At 42.6% G+C, this 23,261-nt stretch overlaps 1 protein-coding gene across 1 annotated transcript in view; it reads right to left on the reverse strand.

Annotated features, from left to right (window-relative positions):
• Nucleotides 1–23,261, reverse strand: part of slit2 (slit homolog 2 (Drosophila)) — a 503,804-nt gene that overhangs the window by 64,561 nt on the left and 415,982 nt on the right. The window contains exons 18-23 of the mRNA XM_068037597.1: nucleotides 22,900–23,043; nucleotides 15,322–15,488; nucleotides 7,659–7,791; nucleotides 4,413–4,481; nucleotides 1,599–1,670; nucleotides 1,326–1,397 (exon numbers count right to left, since the gene is read on the reverse strand). Of these exons, the coding sequence (XP_067893698.1) occupies nucleotides 1,326–1,397; nucleotides 1,599–1,670; nucleotides 4,413–4,481; nucleotides 7,659–7,791; nucleotides 15,322–15,488; nucleotides 22,900–23,043 (657 nt within the window). The remainder of the gene's footprint in view (nucleotides 1–1,325; nucleotides 1,398–1,598; nucleotides 1,671–4,412; nucleotides 4,482–7,658; nucleotides 7,792–15,321; nucleotides 15,489–22,899; nucleotides 23,044–23,261) is intronic.

A 23,261-nucleotide genomic window follows, 5' to 3' on the forward strand; every position in this document is an offset into this window, starting at 1 on the left:
ACAGAGTATGTTAGCAGGGTGAAGACAGAGAAACAGAGACTGAATGCAGAGAGGGAAAAACTACAGAAAGAACAGCAACAGACGAGATGTAAATTTCCTGAGCAAGAGTTGTCAAACCACCGAGACGCTACATGGACATTTGAGACGCTATATTTGCAAACTTCACAATCTCTATCCATGTGTAAATAATTTTGATATTATCTCATGTTATGTGTTTTTACCTTTAGCATGCAAGACTTATCTTTGGAAAGAAGGGGGATGTTGTACGATTGCCTTTAAGAGTGATGTCCCTTTAAGATCTTAGTATGCTAATGAATTAAGTACCAGGATGTAGTCTTGTGACTACATGCCAAATACACTCTGCTACTCTAACACCTCAGTAAGGTTCTGTAAATAGTTAGCTCTGCACTGTTTGTACTAGTTAGCTCTTAATAAACCTGTTTGAGCTCATCAACCAGCTGGACTCCATGCACCTCATTTATGTGGTATCAGACAACATAAAAAGAACTCATTACATGGTGGCAGCTCCTCATTACAAGTCCCTGCCCTCATAATTTGTGATTGGTCTCAGCCTACTCACTTGGGTTGCCTTGCAATGGAATTTTACACACAGAAATGGAGAAAACTATCTTTATATTGGTTTTGTGGGTGTACTATTGGCGATGGCTCCTGTAGCTGTTGGCTGTTGTGATGTAAAATTGCCAGATTCACAAATATCAGGGTCAGGAATTTCTTCAGAGTTGTTGCCATAACTTTGCTGCAATTGCAACAGAAAACCCGTTTACAAAGTTATAACAAAAGAGTGAAAGCAGCTCCGAGGAAATTTCTGATTCATGTCTTCTCAGTGCTCAGTATAGCACGGGGTTTGCGGGGGGGTGGGCTGAGGGGGTGAGGGACTGGTAACACTAGAGCAGAACAGAACCAATAAAAGGACAGCTCAAGTTTTAGCATTAATTGGGAGGAGGGAAGAGGCTGGGAAATCCCAAAGCTTCACTTAAGCTTACAAAAGTAAATTACTGCAGATGCTGGAAATCTGAAACAAAAACAGAAAATGCTGGATATACTCAGCAAGTCAGGCAGGATCTGTGGAGAGAAAAACAGGGTGAATGTTTTATTTCTGTGACCTTTCATCAGGACTGGCAAAAGGTCATCAGAAAGGTCACAGACCTGAAACATTAACTGTTTTTCTCACCACAGATGCTGCCTGACCTGCTGAGTATTTCCAGCACTTTGTTTTTGTTTTACATAGCTTACTTAGGTGCTGGTAAAAGTTAGCTGCATTATTTAACATAACGGCAATAGGAGCCATTTCATCTTGTACTTACAATAAACGCAGGGACTTCAAACCATCAAATGCACGAATTGGGATACACCTGAGTCGGTTATAACTAAGAATTCTGTGAAAATAAAAAATGCCATTTTACATGAAATATGTCAGTTCATAAATAGAAGCAGACAAACAATCACATGCTGGATGTAGGGTCAAATATTTCTCTATTGTGAAAATCTGCAATGGAGTTTGACACAGCCAGTTTAATCAGTACTTCTACAAGCAACACAGGAGTCCTGGTTTAGTGCCAAATAAATATTATACTTACAAGGTTAGGAGCTCTGTCATGTTGCTGAAGCTCTGGTTATACAATGTACTGATCCTGTTGTTACTTAAATCACTGGGAAACACAATGAGTATAATTAGCACAGTTGGGAGAAAAAGGCATGCACGTGATGCACAGAAACACGGACACGAGGGGATGGCGGGCACCTGGTGCACTGTAGCTCCCCATACTATCAGGCATGAAGGCCTGAAGCCTACAACATGTCTAAGGCATCTAAGGCACTGCAATGTGGCCAAACAACACTTGAGAAATTGAAGCTTGCATACAAACTGCACACGTGGTTCTTTAAGGTGCAAACAATTATACTAATTAGAGGACATTCCCACAATGTAACCATAGTGCCTGAGCAGTGCTCCAGTCATTGGGTATTTCTTCCTCCTCCAAATAACACAATGATGGACAGTCATTGGAATTTTAGGATCCAGAATTTTGGCTGCATTAATCATAAATTTTGCTGCTAACTCGGAGGCAAAAAAACCTTCAAAAAATAAACAAACTTCCAAAAAATGCAAACAAAACTTTGAGCTCTCACAAGCCCAAAGTGAAAGTCTGCTTATGAAAATACAGCTGGTCCCCTTTAAACAAAGACTTCCAGGCGACTCAGAATATTCCTGACCACTCATTTTATATAGATTTGACTGCACAACGCATTCAGTGTAAGCAAATCACGGAATCCCATCTGTGCTTTTCCCATCTTATTATTTTTCAGCGTAACATTAAAATGAAGTTCGTGCATGTCTTGTGTTCAATTTCTGAGTGCTCATCACCCGTTCCACCCTGGCATTCCCAGCCATGCCAACTGAAAATCACTGGGCCACCTGAATTTACACTTCTCAGATTTACATAATGTACGCTGCCTTGAACAAGTTTATTCTGGGGGGGCTGGCTCAAAGGCTATTGAACCACACAGACCAGGAATGTGGCAAGTGGAACTCCTCATTTGTACCAGGTGAGGTGACCTTAGATAATTTGACCCACCTCCCTTTCCAACCATTGCCATTGTTACAATCTTAGGTTGCTAAAGGAAAAACATCAGCTAAAATTCCCATTCATGATTGTTACCTACAACGCCCTGCAACTGTGGATGTCTTACTCAGTTGTGGTATGCTCCTCCTCTTTGTCTAACTGCCCAACCAACACTCACTGTTTAGACTTCCACATGAAGTGTGGTCATTAGGGAGACCAGAGCGAACCTCCCCAGCTATGGATCCAGTTGGTAAATGAAGCATGATGCTGGGTACACCCTATCCTGCTTCATAAGCATTGGTGCAAAGGGTTGTACCTGCTTTGGCACAGGCCCAGCTTACCCCACCTTGCCCACCACCCTCCCCCCCACAGGGAGTCACAAAAATCTTGGGACAACATACAAGGAGCTGCGAGCCACAAAAACACTCACAAGATTCTACACTTGTACTTTACATCATTTACCCTTCGGGATACTCAGCACTGCCAGGTATAGCCTGCATTCCATGGTCTTTAAGGTCCTCAGCAATGAACATGTACAGCATGTAGTCAGCACCGATATCCATTTTACAACAATACTATTTGATTACACCATCACAAAAGCCAGTCTTTGATTCTGAGCTAAACAACCTCTCGTCAGTGTCCCAACCTCCTGTGCAGAATGTAGTTTGTCAAATTAAACATTACAATTAATCAGAGAACTACATTTTGAAGGGAACTGATAAGGTAGAAAGAGCAAAACATTTTCTGCTGTTGGGGAATCTAGGACAATGGAACATAATGTTAAAATCAGTGTCAGGCTAAAAGTCTGCTACCCGACCTGAACCCGACGGGACCCGACGACATGTGTCGGGTTCGGATTGGGCCGGGTCGCACTTCCGGGTCCGGCATTCGGGCTCAGGTTGGGTGGGTCAGGCCGGATCGGACACGCTCTATCACCACCTCAGGTAAGTGACTCTAATGTTAATTTACTCTTTGGACTTTAAAGGTGGTTTTGTTACAGTTATTTTAAACTTGTGCAGGTAAGGAACAAAGTGAAAAACGCGACATGAAATCGTGTGACATTGATCACAAGTCGTGGGAGTCAGTTGCCAGCATTCGCCAGAGCTGGCGGGCAGCCATAAAGACAGGGCTAAATTGTGGCGAGTCGAAGAGACTTAGTAGTTGGCAGGAAAAAAGACAGAGGCGCAAGGGGAGAGCCAACTGTGCAACAGCCCCAACAAACAAATTTCTCTGCAGCACCTGTGGAAGAGCCTGTCACTCCAGAATTGGCCTTTATAGCCACTCCAGGCGCTGCTTCACAAACCACTGACCACCTCCAGGCGCGTATCCATTGTCTCTCGAGATAAGGAGGCCCAAAAAGAAAAAAAAAAGAATTTTAAACTTGTGCAGGTAAGGAACAAAGTGAAAAACGGAAAGTAAGTTAACTGATGGTCGGGTCAGATCGGGCCGGGCATGGGAAAAAATGGAAGGACTCGGGCCAGGGTCAGGCCCGGGCTCGGATGGGGTTCTGTCGGGCTCGAGCAGGCCTTTTTAAGTCAGGCTATTCAGCAGAGAAGTTAGGAAGCACATTTTCATGCAAAGGGTGGTAGAAATGTGGAACTCTCTCCCACAAATAGCAGTAGATGCGAGCTCAATTAATAACTTTAAATCTGAGACTGATTTTTGCCAGCCAAGTGTATAAAGGTATATAGAGCCAAGGTGGGTGGATGGAGCTCGGATACACATCAGCTATGATTTCACTGAATGGCTCGAGAGGCTGAATGGCCTATTTCCGATCCGATATGTTTTCAAATGTCAGTATCTTAGAAGTGTAATAATGAAAGTACCTACATAAGTAATAAATGCTTGTAGGTGGTGAGTTCCTTGGGCACCATCACAAACTGATTTCCATCCAGATATCTGGAACAAAGAACAGGACATGAGAAATAACATCAATCAGTAGTGATGCATTAGTTTGAGTTTACCCTTTTATCTTTCAACTTTAAACCAAATACACCTATTAACACGGTACAGGAAAGGCTTCCATTATTGACAAACCAAGTGAAGGGCCAAGATCCATAGTGTAGCAAACCACTAACAGCAGGAGAAAAGAGTAAAGAGGTAAATCAAGAAGTAGTGGTTAGGTGATAGCAAACTTGTTAGATATTAGGAGACAAGTAAAATTGAAGGAGGAGTTCCACAGTTCTTATGTCCTGAAAAAGAACGATTTTGAGTTGGAGACCATGAGGACGGTTTTTCTGCCCCACCTGCAGCGTGACTGGCTGCTGGATTTGGGACTTTCTGGTTGGTGTCCAGACACAGCAGCCAGAATGCCCTCTGGCCCATAGATTCATGGGGTTAGACTATAAGGAGTTATTTACCTTTTTGGGCTTCCCTTGCATTATTGCCTTTCTTCTCAGTTTTGTCAATTTGGGGGTAGGGTTAGAGAATGGCAGGCATTGGCCTAATGCCAACATTTGCTTGCATCCTTTATTCTCTCTTTATGTTTAAGAACTGAGTCCTGGAGCCGGGAAAGGTCGCTCGGTGAAAGTTGGTGGCCTCTCAGCCCTCCGGGGGGGGGGGGGGGGGGGGGGGTAAGGGCGGGTGGTGGCCCTGACAATCGGGCACAGGGTACCCGATTGAGGGCCACCCCCACTTTCACAACCACCCCCAGGACCCAAAACACCCCACCATCCCCCCAAATGACCACCCCTGCCTCGCCGGACCCCGACTGATTCCCCCCGGTGAGGCAACCCAAATTTACCCGCAGTCCTGGCTCCATGTCCTCGGCTGGGCTGCAGTCCCAGCAGTGGCCACCGTTCCCAGTGGTGCTGCTGGGACTAAGAGCTGCCGGCCCGATGATTGGCCGGCAGCTCAATGAGGCAGGACTTCCTCCCTCAAGTGGGTGGAAGTCCCACCTCGGAACAATTAAAGCCTGGGGACCCGTAAAATACGGGACGGATCCCCAGGCTAGGCGGAAGCGGGTTCGCCACCAACTTTTATGTCGGTGGTCAGCTCTCGTCCGCCCGATATAAAATCCAGCCCTACATGTCCTCTAGGGTCTAATAACAGCTAACAGAAAAATTTGAAATCCCTGTTCTTCAAACCACCACCACCCCCCAAGCCCTGCTGAGGAAGACTTTTATTTAGTTGTTTTAAGTTCTAATCACTGCTGCCCTTGGGAAACTGTTAATTGTTATTGTTGCTGTAAAATATTCATTATCATTGATAATTGAAGGATGTTCATGGCCATTGCCAAGTTAAAAATTAATACCGTGCCTTTGTGAAGCTGTAACTCATTGTTTTAAATATTAATTACAAAGATTTGTGTGCAACCGTTCCTAGGCGTTTTAAGTGAGGACTGGTGTTTGAGTAAGACTGAGAACTACTACTGTTTGCTTTAAATATTAATCACTGTAGTTTTCCCCAATCTGTAAATAATTATTCTACAAAGGCCCTGTAACCAATGCAAACAGTCTTATTTTTGAAAACAAAATTTATCAAATAACAAAGGAATCGTCAATAAATAAATCTAACTGTAGGTGGTTTTTAAACTGCAATGACTGCAACACTATTGATGGCTCAGTATGTTGTACAAGGTTGAGTGTAGTTTAGTAACCATAAGGCCACAATATTCATCTCTCCAGCTAAAAGAATAATTCCTGAAACTTATCAACAGCTGTGATTCCCAGTTTCTACAGCAGTGGGATCTGGGAATTGATTTGGAGAAATGCATCCTGGGTCACAATGTAAGTGTGGCACTAACAGGACGGAATTTCAGTAGACTGGCTGGAAGGGGAGAAAATCAACACAGTATAGATGTGTCTCCTAGCAGAGCAAACAAGGCTGTAGTGATGTTGTGTCAGAGGTAGTGGTGATGGGTTTTAGAGGTGGGATGTGTGAGATCTGAAGCTGAAAACAACTTAGAGGAAACAAAGTTAACGGTGCTCTCTTTTCTTTTTCAGGTTAGAGGAATAATTTTGTACTGTGTTCAGAAATGTACAAAATTAATTTCTTTGCATGGAATGGCAATTATTCCCTGACAGCTACTGATTGAACCATCAGAAAAGATGGCGAGTGGGAGTAACATCCATCATTAAAATTCAATCAGGGAGTGAAAACAACATGGCTTTGGGAACCCTGCTCTGCTGGTAGAAATGTAGCAAAATAGGATTCCAGACATTGACACAGATCCTGTCCCATCGTTATCATAATGGGGGCAGGGATCCGGTAGTGTACAGATAATTCAGAGACACCTCGGCCCATTCCGCTAGGATATGTTGAATTGGTTAAGAGGACCCCGAGAGTCAGGAAAGGCCAAAGAAAAACATGTTAAATTTTCTTCTGCTCCTGATGGAACTGATTGTCGAGGTAATTAATTCTCTTGGAGTCTTTACTAGGCCCTCAGTGAATCACTCCAGTTTTCAGCTGATTAACGTCGCATTGAGCCTAATGGCTCTCCCCGAAAGGGACCATAAACTATTTCCAGCTCATATTTCTTAATTTTCATCAATATCACAATTTCCTCAGCTTTTAAGGTAGAGCATAACAGAAATTCAGGTGTGCACTGTGTACCATTTTTCAACCATTAATTTAAATGATCAGAATTATGAGGAGTGCACATACATGCTTCCAGTATACACTACCCATGGGCAAACAACTCGGCATGCAGTGGGAGCCCCACAATGTTTTCATTTAATGGAAGCTACCAAGTTCCAGAACTTTAACCAACAGCATACCATGGACTGTGAAGTGAAAATGTAAAATGTCTGCTCCTGTGACTCCACAGAACAGTTAGATACTGCACAATTCAAACAAGGAAAGATAAAACTATAGTAAATTCGCTATAAGTTGGGCATTAATTTATAAGATACTAGGGCAGTGTAGCTAATCTTCACATTTTTCTCTGCCAGAAGAAATTACAAGTTCCTCCACAAAAGAGAACAGGACTCACAGCTGCCAATTGACAAGGATCTTTCGAGCTCCAGATTGCCATGTTTGATCAGTACCCTTTTGAATATCCTTCAACACTGAAACTCTCTCAATTATGACTTGAACATAAGCGTCCAAAGGTAAGAAGTAAGAAGTGTTACTCACAGTTCTGTCACATCTTTGGGGAGGCCCTTGGGTAAGGCTTTCAGCCCCTTGTTACTGCAACGAACCACAGTATCCAGGCAAGTGCATTCCGCAGGGCAACGAGCAAGAGGTGAACAGCTGTTGTCATCATTTCCTGGTTTGTGGACAAAAGAGATTACTGTGAGGCAAAATAAACAGTTACTTCCTTCAATTCTAAGGACAGTTCAAAAGGATACTAAGACATGGACCCTTGTTTGAGGTAATAGATTCAAGCTGTTCACATTAACTCACATTGGGGTACAGTAGCATTGCTGTACCAAAATGAAAAGTGCACCATGATTTAAAATTTTATATAGAGAGTAATGGAAACCTGGCAGTGATTACCATTCAGTAATATTATCGAGTAGTTCAGATGTCATACGGAGGATACAGACTAGCTGGTAGTATTTACAAGGTAGTAATCTAGTTGAATCGTTGAGATGACATAAGGAAACTGGAATAGTGAAGCTAAAGTGAAATGAAATAATCATCACCTGGCTCCATGGATAAAATTACTGTCTTATTCCTATGTAAGTGCATCAGTCTCCAGGTTCAGGTCATAGTTATGCATTGCTTGAGCTTCTTCAGAATGTATCACATTACCCAAACCTCTTGGTTAATTTTTTTTCTTTGTTTAAATAATATAAATCAAAAAGATTACACAGTATGATACGTAAGCACTTAATGCGTTTATATGAAATTACTGAGCCTGCTATCTCAACATTATTCATTGTTCATTATCTGGAGTAATTTACATTGGTAGTGGGGAGAAACTACACACATGCATCATAGAAGTAAAGGAATACCGGTTGTCCTCAATTTTATAGAAACAGAAAAGCCTTCATTTCCTGCCCTGTTCCATATGGTTTTGAAGGTAATCAGGTGACCCACTTTGTGCCCCACTGCAGTTTCCAGTTGGTGGGACAGCAATGGTAGAAACCCCTGCCTCAAATAGATGGATATCAGTTTTGCACATCATTTCCTCCTGTTGTGGCAAGCAGAACGTCAGTATTAATCATACCCAGGTGACAGTGGAGTCTAATGCTGCTGGGCAGTAGTAAGTATACTAGGCATCATGGAAAGGACATAGTAAGTTTAAGGTAAATTTATTTAATCTGTTTTTGTTGTAAATTATTTCTTTTGCCCCAGATAACATTAATGTCACTAATGAATTTTCCAATGGAAACCTAATGTGTTTGAAAGAAGATGACAAAATACAGAGGGATGCCAGACAGACCCAGACATCCAGAGACATGTAGCCAGACCTCGTTCTGACAGATGTTTAGTACTTGTAGTAATTCCTCTGATGGCATCACCAAAATATGTGAATGCTGGATGCTTCCTCAGCAGCAACTTAAGCGCTGTTGGCCAGTCTTTCAGTGGCAATGCATGAAAGGATACATTTCAAGGGTGCTCAACAGCCAGTTTAGCCTGATAAAGCACACCTGCCAAGATACTATCATCCATTTTTGTAGGTCGTGGCATGCCTACCTAGCAATGGCTACAGGGAACTGTATTCCCAAAGTTTGGGTCAGCAAAGAAGCAGGTGCAGAGCTGCGTCATCTGCTGCAGACACGTGTAGATACCATGTAGTATGGGGCTGGCACATCCAGCTACATCCTGGAATTTGGCTCTGTCCCACCAACAAGCATGCTGCAATGCAGACTGGTGGCGATGGTGCCATGGACCAGCACAGAGGGTAGCTCTGCTGGCAATCATTCTTGTAGCCCACCTCCCACTTCAGCAGCCTCAAACAAGGAGTTTGGTGCCAGACTGTTCCATCACTTGCTTGCAGTCTCATGCCTGCATTATGAGTTTCCTTTCTGTAGATGTTTGCCTATTTTCTAAGTCCCCTTACCCTTCAGCATTGGCAATGGATGACAATTTCTTTATTTGCCCTTTCAGCCTCTCGAAAGGTTTTCAGAATTTTTGCCGTCCAACTCACTTCAATGATCCCCTTCACTTTAAATTTCACTTACACACAGAATTTTCTATTTCTACCACTAGGGGTAGAGCTTGATTTTGTGCGAAGGTATAAAATTGGCAGAAATGTAAAACGGGCTGCTGACTCGCTATCACCTGTTTCTTATGGTTGCACAAAGTCAAGGTCTACCACCAAGCATACTCCCAAAACTAGTCTGAAACTGCACTTTAAGTTCTGTTAATGAGCTGACCATGTAAAATTGGATGCAAACAACACACTTCCATTGTAATCAATCTGAACCATACCAATTAATGTTCTGACATAAACTGTGTAGAAAATCTAGGCTGATGTATCCTGTGCAAAAATGAGCAAGCTTTTCACAGCGAAGTGACTGTAAGTACTTATTCAGCTTGACAACAACTCCATTGACATTCATTGAAGTACAGAGATTGAAAACCATTGACATTTTCGAGTATGGTCCCCAATATGAAAAGTAAAAGTTTTCTTTCCCTGTGATGCATGCTTGAAAATCCATCCTTTGCGAGGAACAGTGGAGTTTCCATTAGTGGCAGGGGGCAGTTTTCAAGCGGTCAATCCTGGTGCTCAATGTGTTTACTTCCTGGAATAGGTATCCCAGCTTCACCTGCAATGATTACTTCAGTCCATCATTGAATGCAGATTAAACTGGAATTGGCCCAGTTCCAGCTGTACCAGGAAATAATATAAATAGAGCATAAGGACTGACAGCTTGAAAACTCTTTTCTGACACTGTTCCTGGAGGGGGGAAAAATGTGTTTTCAAACATTTGTCATTGAGAAGAGAAACTCTTACTGTTGCAGCTGACAATTAGAATGCAAAAACATTTGAAAACACTTTGGTTTCCATGAAGCAATATAACTCTGGCACAAGGCAGGGAGGTGAGATTTATGGGATATTGCTCAAAGTTTAATTTCCAACCATAATCATGGGCAGTGCCTGCCTGCTCAAATTTCCTATAGGTTCCATGAACGGGTGAGGCCCGCAACCAAGAATGCAAAGTCAGGAAGTTACCTCAATCATATGTCTAAACTGTGGTAGAAACAGAAAATGCTGGAAATTTACAACACATCCCATCAGCAGCTAAAATTGTAAAAGATAGGTTAATGTTTCAGGTGGAGATTCTTAGTCAAAACAGTAGAGTTCTGATGAAGAGTTTACACATGAAATGTAAGGGGGTTTCTCTGAGCAGGTCCTCCTGGTAGTCTCAGGACCTTTGCTTAGAATGGAAGTTAGAGCAGTGTGGACCTGTGATTTTCTAACTAGTGGTTCTTACAAGCATCAATCCCTACCTGGTGGTGTCAAACTGAGAATTCAACTCTTGTTAACCCGTCTTTTTTCCTTATGGAATTTGACAGTTATACAATTATACAGCACTGAAGAGGGCCATTCAGCCCATCGTGCCTGTGCTGGCTCTTTGAAAGAGCTATCAGATTAATCCCACTCTCTTGCTTTCCCCCATAGCCAGGCAAAGTTTTCCTTTTCAAGTATATATCCAAATCCCTTTTGAATGTTACTACTGAATCTACTTCCACCACCCTTTCCGGCAGTGCATTCCACATCATAACAACTTGCTGAGTAAAAAAATCCTCATCTTCCCCCATGACTGGAAGCAGAGTCTTTGAATATTTTTAAGGCAGAGTTAGATAGATTCTTGATAAGCAAGGGGGTGAAAGGTTATTGGGGTTAGGTGGAAATGTGGAGTAATCAGTTCAGCCATGAACTTACTGAATGGCAGAGCAGGCTCGAGGGGCTGAGTGGCCTACTCCTGCTCCTAATTCATATGACTCTTTTGTCAATTATCTTAAATCTGTGTCTTCTGGTTACTGACCCTCTGGCCAGTGTAAATAGCTTCAACAGGTTGTGCATTTCCAGGACATTACATTCAAGGAGCGTTGCTCACATCCCATACTTTCATTACTTTTTTTCTGGACTTCTTATGCCTGCTGATGCAATAACCATAGTAGCTCAGTGGCTTCCACTGTGCAGGAGGGGGAATCAGCTACAGGAGACTTCAAGTCAGTGCCAACTCTTTTTTCCCAAATGGTTAGTTTGTGATATCATTCCTAACATAAACAGAGAGTTGGCAAAATGGATATGGGAATGATCCAATGAATCCAGGATCAAAACACAGTGAATGAGATATACATGGCTGTGTATACTGTGGTGTGCCATCTGTCACATTGCAAAGTAATTTTCACCGCCTTATCTCCCCCTACTACTTCAGAAAGCGAGGTAGTGAATTTTGTGGATTAAGTCTCCTCTTCTGCCCTGGACATCAGCATCTGTGGGATAGTAGGGATTGGAGGTGGCAGTGAATGCAAGTGGCAGGTGTGCACCAGAAAAGGTAGATGTGGAGAGGCCAGCAAGGAAAGCAATGGAACAATGCAACCGTGGAAAGGCAGCAGAGGATGAGACATCGGGCCAAATATAATGTCTGTGGCGGTGGCCCCATCCATCCGCCAGAAAGCTGGGGCAACCCCGCTGTAGCCATTTTCGCAAGTCCCAACAGAATTCAATGTCAATCAGTCAGTTAACTGCCTACCATCGGGGCTTCTGTGCCTTTAAATGTGAAGAGCCTGCCTCCAAGAGGTACTGGCCTTTCAGTTCCAGCAGTACCACTGTGCGGGGTGGCCACTGGTGGTAGTGCAGGAGGCCCAGCATGGCAGCCATGGAGGAGGCCCAGAAATTAAGGTAAGTGGGGTTGAGCTTGCCGGGGCTGCCTAACCTAACCTGCCCGCCGGAAAAATGAGAGGATCGGGTAGAATCCTAGTTTTACACTCCATCCCATTTTACTCTCCATTGAAGTTAGTTAACTGATGGGTGGGTGAGGTTAAAATTAGCACCATTTTACCAACATTAAACTGAAAAAAATTGTGGCTCATGCTGATCTTAATACTGCAAAGAAATTTAGAGATAGTTGTAACAGCTATGAGATCAATGGTGAAGGTAGGCACTTTTGAGATAAAAAAGAAAAGTTGCAGTGATATAGCAGTCATGGCCACTTTTGAATTAGAAGGGATGAAGCAGGGCATCATAGCTTTTGAAGTTGAAGATACCTTAATGATGGGTGGGGCAGGGGGGAGGGGGAGGGGGTGGGGGAAAGGTTTGATGATGAGAGTTAATATAAAGTGTCTACTGACTATTAAAGTTAAGATAAAATTATTTGATAGTTGACCTTAGAATTGCTGGAGCTGGTACATAGGAAGATAGGAACAGGAGTAGGCCATTCAGCCCCTCGAGCCTGTCCCCCATTCACTGATATCACGGCTGATCCGTGGCCTAACTCCATATACCTGCCTTTGGCCCATATCCCTTAATATCTTTGCTTAACAAAAATCTATCTCAGATTCAAAATTAACAACTGTTCTAGCTTCAAATGCTGTTTGTGGGAGAGAGTTCCAAACCTCTACCACCCTTTGCGTGAAGAAGTGCTTCCTAACATCTCTCCTGAACGGTCTGGCCCTAATTTTTAGACTATGCCCCCTAGTTTTAGAATCTCCAACCAGTGGAAATAGTTTATCTTTATCTAGCCTGTCTTTTCCTGTTAATATCTTGAAGACTTTGATCAGATCACCCCTTAACCTTCTAAATTCTAGCGAAAACAGGCCTAATCTCTCCTCATAACTTAACCGCTGTAGTCCAGGTATCATTCTTGTAAACCTACGTTGCACTCCCTCCAAGGCCAATATATTCTTCCTAAGGTGTGGTGCCCAGAACTGCTCACAGTACTCCAAGTGGGGTCGAACCAGGGTTTTGTACAGCTGCAGCATAACCTCTGTGTCTTTATACTCCAATCCTCTAGATATAAAGGCTAGCATTCCATCAGCCTTTTTGATTATTTTCTGCACTTGCTCGTGTCATTTTAAAGATCTATGCACCTGAACCCCCAAGTCTCTTTGGACATCCACTGTACTTAACCACTTCCCATTTAGAAAGTACCCTGCTCTGTCCCTTTTTGGTCCAAAATGGATAATCTCACACTTGCCCGCATTGAAATCCATCTGCCACAGTTTTGCCCATTCACCTAGTCTGTCAGTATCTCTTTGCAATTTTATGCTATGGTGGAAGTAAGTGCAGGAGCTGCTGACTATAGTGCCAGTCAGAGTTGGGAGGTGGGAGCTGGAAGAACCATTTGTGAATGAGTTATGTGGGTAGAAGGAGCCAATTAAGTGGAAGAAATATGGCTATAGATAATGATTTTAAGCATAATTGAAATCATAACAAGAACTGTTTGTTAAACGTGTTATACTTCAGGATATGCAAGTATGTGCAAGATTTATAATATATTTGGACAGCTCAGTTAATTTGAGCAATAGGTAGCTTTTGATTTTGAAGCAGAGTGGTTGGATTAGAACCGGAGATCCCTGTCAGTCTGGCCCATTATTCACTGGTTGGGTGAGCTCTGCCAGTCTTAAGAAGGCAGTTAGGTGGAGTACTGCATGGAGAAGTTTATTCCAGCAAAGGAAGGAACGAGGAAAAGAGGGTAAACTGTACAGATGAACTTCTCTGCTTGAATCATGATGCATGCCACCTGATGCAATGTAAGCTTCCAGACTGGAGGGGGAGATCTGCAATAGGCTTCAGTGTGGAGAGAACCGAGGGGAAAACAGCTAAAGTATTCTAATTAAACAGTGACTACTGTCAAAGGTGTAAGTGGAAGAAACAGATGGTCCAAATTCTTCAAGTCTCCGGCCACCCGGTATGAAACCATGTGTTTCTGCCCATCTCACAGCATTACTCCCACAAAACAGATGCCCAGTAATGGAAAAGTGCACTTTGAATTAGTCATCCACACTCCAGATGTGTTTTGCATGTATGTATTTTACACAGATCAATTCTCCATGGCCCTTGGAGCAAATACCATTATCATGTTATCCTGGAGGGAAAGCTGTGGCACAGTGTCAAAGCACAGTCGCAAATTGCATCCAATGTTTTATTTATGGCAGTGAATTAATGCAGGTCGATGCCCAAGTTAAGCTTTCCAGGAAATCACAACACTAAATACACACATCGACATGCATGAGCAGCGTGTGACAGGAAACACAGGCATGAATTAATAGTAATAGAGCTCTGCAGATTGCTCGCGGACATCGCACTCCACAAGAGACACACGTCTTGCATAACAAACGAGTTACCCGCACAAATACGAAACTCTCAATTCACAGTGAAATAATTTTGGTGTTATTTATATATTTATATAGAGAGAAACTTCATTCTGCTCAATGATTAATTACAACAGTTGCACTCTTTGTATTCACATAATGAATCAGCATTCACACTTTGAAATAATTTTGTACTTTGCAGACTACAAAATGTAACTGTGTATTTCTAAAAACAGGTGAGGCATATGCAATATGTTGTCAAGTGCAATAAATACAGATTAGAAACTGTTCTTTAGAAAGCTGTTGCATTCTGCAAGTTTAGTTTCTCAGTCAATAAACTTCAAGTAAAATATAACCGCAACATTTTAAGAATCGTAGATGAGCTCATTGCACTGCAGTCACCTGGAATTATGTCCTTATTATATGTCCAAGTTCCAATTATCACAAATTGTACACCTTGTGATCAGCTTCTTGGATAACTAGCAACATTGACAGAAGCAACCATCTCCCGTTTTACATACAGTCAAATTTTTTGTTAGACTAAATATAGTCAGAAAAAAGAACAGGCTAAAATGCTTACCATCATCACATGTAAAGTCCTGGATTGCTACATCCTGGATAGGAATTTCCTTCAAGAAGTAGGGCTTCTGGCAGCGAGGGTTTCCGGTGACTATGCGTTTCTTTCTCAGCCACTCACCCAACCAGGCCAGATGACAATTGCAGTTAAAGGGATTGGCCAGCAGATTTCTGAAGAGACCAGTAAGGAATTAATCATTGAGAAAATGACCTTGAATTAAGTGTAAGTAATCATAAGTCAACATAATAAGAAACATATTAACCTAAAATATGTTTTTTGACATACCTCATGTCTTTGCCTGCAATCTCACTTAGATGACAGCTCTAAATGTTCAGTCAATTTTATTTGAATTAGTATGCATGGTGTAAATAAAGTCACTATTGACAGTTTAGCTAAATTGCCCTAGGTACAGTCAAATGCTATGGCTGTGTAAGCAACAAATCCAATCAGGTTAGAGTGACCAAAATGATTTGAATTGTAACATTTTACTTATTGCTCAGCATCACCACATGGTTTGTGACACAAGGTAAGATAAATAGTAAAATTGAACTCTGTCTGGATCACAGCTGATCTTAATGAATGGGATTACTAGCATCACAGTCAACTGCATCACCCTTGATGAGATCTCCACCCTTCCATTTATTTTGCATTAAGAAACCTCAGATATAGCCATGGCAGGCCATGCAAGACAAGACAATCGAAAAGAAGGCAAGGTCAGTCAGAAAGCAGCAATTAATTGACATCAAACTTGGGTTAAGAGACTCACAAATTGCAGGAGGAAGGGAAATTAATGGGGGCAGGATTTCAATTTTTTATAGTCCAGGAAGGAATGGACTCGATTCATGGAGAATGAATCATGATTTGAAAAAAACTATGAAGGTACAAGGTGGAGGAAGAGGATGTCGGATGCTATTTTTAGAGGTTAGAAGAAACAAGACAGGAAAATTCAAAAGAATACTGAATTGCAGTTATATCAATAAAATAGAGCACAACCAGAAAGGCTGAAGGATAGACAGAGAAGTTGGAGGTTAGAAGTGAGAGAAGGATTTCCATTCAGATGACAAGTTTTGTTCTGATATCCTAGACTGTGAGAGGTACTAGAAATGCCTCCCAGATAAAGAAGCAATTTTGAAGTCTTGGATGGGCTTGGGCTTTATAGCACATAGGAACAAGAGCAGGCCATTTAGCTCAATAAGCCTGTTAAACATAGAAAATAGGAGCAGGAGTAGGCCATTCGGCCCTTCCGGTCTGCTCCACCATTCCAAAAAGATCATGGCTGATTGTCTAATTCAATACCCTGTTCCTGCTTTCTCCCCATACCCCTTGATCCCTTTGGCATTAAGAAATATATCTATTTCCTTCTTGACTATATTTAATGACTTGACCTCCACTGCCTTCTGGGGTAGAGAATTCCACAGGTTCACCACCCTCTGAGTGAAGAAATTTCTCCTCATCTCGGTTCTAAATGGCATATTCTGAGACGGTCACCCCTGGTTCTGGACTCCCCAGCCATCGGGAACATCCTCCCTGCATCTAGCCTGTCTAGTCCTGTTAGAATTTTATAGGTTTCTATGAGATCTCCTCTCATTCTTCTAAACTCTAGTAAATATAGGCCTAGTTGACCCAATCTCTCCTCATATGTCAATCTTGCCATCCCAGGAATCAGCCGAGCACATCTTCCTTGCACTCCCTCCATCCTTTCTCAGATAAGGAGACCAAAACTGCACACAATACTCCAGATGTGGTCTAATCAAGGCCCTGTATAACTGCAGTAAGACATCCTTGCTCTTGTACTCAAATCCTCTTGCAAATCCTCCAACATACCATTTACCTTCCTAACTGCTTGCTGTACCTGAATGCCCGCTTTCAGCTTCTGGTGTACAAGGACACCCAGGTCTCGTTGCACCTGCCCCCTTTCCCAATCTATCACCATTCAGATAATAATCTGCCTTTCTGTTTTTACAACCAAACTGGATAACCTCACATTTATCCACGTGATATTGCACCTGCCATGCACTTACACACTCACCCAACTGGTCCAAATCACATTGGAGCCTCTTTGCATCCTCCTCCCAGTTCACATTCCCCACCAGCTTTGTGTCATCTGCAAACTTGGAAATGTTACATTTAGTTCCCTCACCCAAGTCATTAATATATATTGTGAATAGCTGGGGCCCAAGCACTGATCCCTGCGGTACCTGACTAGTCACTGCCTGCCACCCGGAAAAAGACCCATTTATTCTGTGTGGAGTTTGCAAGTTCTCCCTGTGTCTGCGTGGGTTTTCTCCGGGTGCTCCGGTTTCCTCCCACAAGCCAAAAGACTTGCAGGTTGGTAGGTAAATTGGCCATTATAAATTGTCACTAGTATAGGTAGGTGGTAGGGAAATATAGGGACAGGTGGGGATGTTTGGTAGGAATATGGGATTAGTGTAGGATTAGTATAAATGGGTGGTTGATGTTCGGCACAGACTCGGTGGGCCGAAGGGCCTGTTTCAGTGCTGTATCTCTAATCTAATCTAATCTAATTCCTACTCTCTGTTTCCTGTCTGTCAACCAATTCTCAATCCATGCCAGTATATTACCCCCAATCCCATGTGCTTTAATTTTCACATTAACTTCTTATGTGGGACCTCATCAAAAGCCTTCTGAAAATCCAAATACACCACGTCCACTAGTTACAGCCTCAAAAAAATCCAGTAGATTTGTTAAGCATGATTTCCCTTTCATAAACCCATGCTGACTTTGTCCAATCTCATTTATGCTGTCTAGGTATTCTGCTATCACATCCTTTATAATAGACTCCAGCATTTTCCCCACTACTGATGTAAGGCTAACTGGTCCCTGTTTTTTCTCTCCCTCCTTTTTTAAATAGCGGGGTTACTTTTGCCACCCTCCAATCTGTAGGAATGACCACCAATGCATCCACTATATCTAGGGCCACTTCCTTCAGTACTCTGGGATGTAGATTATCAGGCCCTGGGGATTTGTCAGCCTTTAACCCCATTAATTTCCCGAGCACTATTTTTTTTTACTAATACTGATTTCCTTCAGTTCCTCCCTCTCATTAGACCCTTGGTTCCCTAACATTTCTGGGAGATTATTTCTGTCCTCCTTTGTGAAGCCAGAACCAAAGCATGTAGAACAAAGAACAAAGAACAAAGAAAATTACAGCACAGGAACAGGCCCTTCGGCCCTCCAAGCCTGCGCCGATCCAGATCCTCTATCTAAACATGTCGCCTATTTTCTAAGGGTCTGTATCTCTTTGCTTCCTGCCCATTCATGTATCTGTCTAGATACATCTTAAAAGATGCTATCGTGCCCGCGTCTACCACCTCCGCTGGCAACGCGTTCCAGGCACCCACCACCCTCTGCATAAAGAACTTTCCACGCATATCCCCCCTAAACTTTTCCCCTCTCACTTTGAACTCGTGACCCCGAGTAATTGAATCCCCCACTTTGGGAAAAATCTTCTTGCTATCCACCCTGTCTATACCTCTCATGATTTTGTACACCTCAATCGGGTCCCCCTTCAACCTCCGTCTTTCTAATGAAAATAATCCTAATCTACTCAACCTCTCTCATAGCTAGCGCCCTCCATACCAGGCAACATCCTGGTGAACCTCCTCTGCACCCTCTCCAAAGCATCCACATCCTTTCGGTAATGTGGTGACCAGAACTGCACGCAGTATTCCAAATGTGGCCGAACCAAAGTCTTATACAACTGTAACATGACCTGCCAACCCTTGTACTCAATACCCCGTCCGATGAAGGAAAGCATGCCGTATGCCTTCTTGACCACTCTATTGACCTGCGTTGCCACCTTCAGGGAACAATGAACCTGAACACCCAAATCTCTCTGTACGTCAATTTTCCCCAGGACTTTTCCATTTACTGTACAGTTCACTCTTGAATTGGATCTTCCAAAATGCATCACCTCGCATTTGCCTTGATTGAACTCCATCTGCCATTTCTATGCCCAACTCTCCAATCTATCTATATTCTGCTGTATTCTCTGACAGTCCCCTTCACTATCTGCTACTCCACCAATCTTCGTGTCGTCTGCAAACTTGCTAATCAGACCACCTATACTTTCCTCCAAATCATTTATGTATATCACAAACAACAGTGGTCCCAGCACGGATCCCTGTGGAACACCACTGGTCACACGTCTCCATTTTGAGAAACTCCCTTCCACTACTACTCTCTGTCTCCTGTTGCCCAGCCAGTTCTTTATCCATCTAGCTAGTACACCCTGGACTCCATGCGACTTCACTTTCTCCATCAGCCTACCATGGGGAACCTTATCAAACGCCTTACTGAAGTCCATGTATATGACATCTACAGCCTTTCCCTCATCAATCAACTTTGTCACTTCCTCAAAGAATTCTATTAAGTTGGTAAGACATGACCTTCCCTGCACAAAACCATGTTGCCTATCACTGATAAGCCCATTTTCTTCCAAATGGGAATAGATCCTATCCCTCAGTATCTTCTCCAGCAGCTTCCCTACCACTGACGTCATGCTCACCGGTCTATAATTACCTGGATTATCCCTGCTACCCTTCTTAAGCAAGGGGACAACATTAGCAATTCTCCAGTCCTCCGGGACCTCACCCGTGTTTAAGGATGCTGCAAAGATATCTGTTAAGGCCCCAGCTATTTCCTCTCTCGCTTCCCTCAGTAACCTGGGATAGATCCCATCCGGACTTGGGGACTTGTCCACCTTAATGCCTTTTAGAATACCCAACACTTCCTCCCTCCTTATGCCGACTTGACCTAGAGTAATCAAACATCTGTCCCTAACCTCAACATCCGTCATGTCCCTCTCCTCGGTGAATACCGATGCAAAGAACTCGTTTAGAATCTCACCCATTTTCTCTGACTCCACGCATAACTTTCCTCCCTTGTCCTTGAGTGGGCCAATCCTTTCTCTCGTTACCCTCTTGCTCCTTATATAGGAATAAAAGGCTTTGGGATTTTCCTTAACCCTGTTTGCTAAAGATATTTCATGACCCCTTTTAGCCCTCTTAATTCCTCGTTTCAGATTGGTCCTACATTCCCGATATTCTTTCAAAGCTTCGTCTTTCTTCAGCCTCCTAGACCTTATGTATGCTTCCTTTTTCCTCTTAGCTAGTCTCACAATTTCACCTGTCATCCATGGTACCCTAATCTTGCCATTTCTATCCCTCATTTTCACAGGAACATGTCTCTCCTGCACGCTAATCAACCTCTCTTTAAAAGCCTCCCACATATCAAATGTGGATTTACCTTCAAACAGTTGCTCCCAATCTACATTCCCCAGCTCCTGCCGAATTTTGGTATAGTTGGCCTTCCCCCAGTTTAGCACTCTTCCTTTCGGACCACTCTCGTCTTTGTCCATGAGTATTCTAAAACTTACGGAATTGTGATCACTATTCCCAAAGTAGTCCCCTACTGAAACTTCAACCACCTGGCCAGGCTCATTCCCCAACACCAGGTCCAGTATGGCCACTTCCCGAGTTGGACTATTTACATACTGCTCTAGAAAACCCTCCTGGATGCTCCTTACAAATTCTGCTCCATCTAGACTGCTAACACTAAGTGAATCCCAGTCAATGTTGGGAAAATTAAAATCTCCTATCACCACCACCCTGTTGCTCCTACATCTTTCCATAATCTGTTTACATATTTGTACCGCTATCTCACGCTCACTGTTGGGAGGCCTGTAGTACAGCCCCAACATTGTTACCGCACCCTTCCCGCACCCTGTTTAATTGTTCTGCCATTTCTTTGTTCCCCATTATAATTTCCCCCGTTTCTGACTGTGAGGGACCTACATGTGTCTTCACTAACCTTTTTCTCTTCACATGTTCTGTCATTCAGTGAGATTATGGCTGATCTGTGTGACTGAACTCCATATATCTGCCTTTGCCTCATATCCCTTAATACATTTGGTGAACAAAAATCTATCAATCTCAGATCTAAAATTAACAATTGATCTAGTTACCATCCACTGTGTATAGAAGTGTTTCCTAACTTCACTCCTGGAAGGTCTGACTCTGATTTTTAGATTCTTCCCTCTTGTCCTAGACTTGCCAAACAGCGAAAATAGTTTCTATCTACTCTATCTGTTCCCCTTAATATCTTGAAATCTTGAATTAAATCACTCCTTAGCCATCTAAATTCTCGGGAATACAGCTTAGCTTGTGTAATCTTCCCTTGTAATTTAACCCTTGGAGATCAGGTATCATTCTGGTAAATCTACAGTGCACTCTCTTCAAGGCCAATATCTCCTTCCTAAGAACTGCTCACAGTACTCCAGGTGTGGTCTAATCAGTATAACCTCAACCCCCTTGTCCTACTCCTATAGATATAAAGACCAGCATTCCAGTAGCCTTTTTGGTTATTTTCTCTACCTGTCCATGATGGTTTAATGATCAATGTAACATGGACCCCCCAGGTATCTTTGGACCTCCACTGTTTCTACCATTTCACCATTTAGAAAGTATTCTGTTCTATCCTTTTAGGTTTCAGAAATGGGTTTGAGTAGCATCAACCAATGCGTAAAGGCTCATACAACATAAAATTGCTCATAATTTGGCATTAAATTAGATATCTAAATCACAGAAACTACTAGGAAGCTGGTGTCATAAATGGAAAACCTTGCACTATTGTGGGGAAGTGCTTTTCAATAATAAAAACAAGAAATGCTGGAACCACTCAGCAGGTCTGGCAGCATCTGTGCTTTTCAGTGTCTGGGGCTAAAACAAATGCTGCAGCAGCTTAGAGGGAACTTCACTCCATATCTGATTGTGCTATACCTGACCTTGAGGTGCTCAATGCTGATACTAGATGCCCAAAATGGAAAATTGCTCCATTCTCCAGTATCCTCAATCACCCTAATGAAGACAATAAGAGACTTTGGCATGAGGAAAAAAGCTTTGCGACTCTTTTAAAGGAAGAGAGACTTGGATTTGAACTGAGCAGAGTACTAACCACTATACAATCATGGAGCCACACAGGAACTGTGGCTAAGATGAACTATACTGGGATGAATAGTCTTTCTAGTCCCAAACCTTTCTTGTCATCCAATCCAGAACATAGTGCATTATTGCTTACAGCTCATTTAGCTGTAATTCAAATTGTCAATGAGCTTCAGCACATTGTCAAACTGAGCTGAACTAATAAAAAGGTAATTCAATCTGAAGATGAAAAGGGGAAGCGGCAGCGACTTACTCTCAGATTGGATTTTCACTTTACAAGGGCCATTTCATTAACATGTCATTTCCAGACCTCCATCACTTATTTGCACAAGCAAATAGGTTTCCCTTTGCAGCTGACAGCAGCACTGATTATACTGATTACATGTCACTTACAAAAAATGATTTTCCTACTGAAAGTTCCATTGCCCTCAATAACTAATCAACTCTCAGCCTGAAAATCTATAGACATGAATAAACATAAAGAATGCTTGTTTTATTGTGTAAAATTAGATTACAGGTTAAAATGCTTTGGCCTACATGCAAAGAACACAAGTCATCAATACCGAAAATAAAATCCCAGTTTACTGAAATTTTCTAATCATATCTCTTAACAACTTACAGTGTGGATAGAGAATGGAGAGTGTCAAACGCTCCTGGAGAAATGGTGGTTATCTGATTGTCGTAGAGTGAGAGCAGACGAACAGAACTCAGGCCTGTGAATGTGTTATTGCTGACACAACTAATCTTATTGCTCCTCAGCATCCTACAGGATAGAGAATAGATTTGTTACAACATGGTCAGAGGTAACTTTATACAAGGAACAAGCCACAATCCAACTTTTAGACACACAGAGATAAAGGCCGGAATTTTACGTTGGTCCAGAGGCTCTGCCCACCAGCAGAAAAAGTCAGCGGTGAGTCTGCCTCCACCGGGACAGGAAGCCACGCTGTAATTTTACCTGGCCTAGGCCCTTAATTGTGC

The sequence above is a fragment of the Heterodontus francisci genome, chromosome 1 (assembly GCF_036365525.1).
Source record: "Heterodontus francisci isolate sHetFra1 chromosome 1, sHetFra1.hap1, whole genome shotgun sequence".
Taxonomy (NCBI): domain Eukaryota; kingdom Metazoa; phylum Chordata; class Chondrichthyes; order Heterodontiformes; family Heterodontidae; genus Heterodontus; species Heterodontus francisci.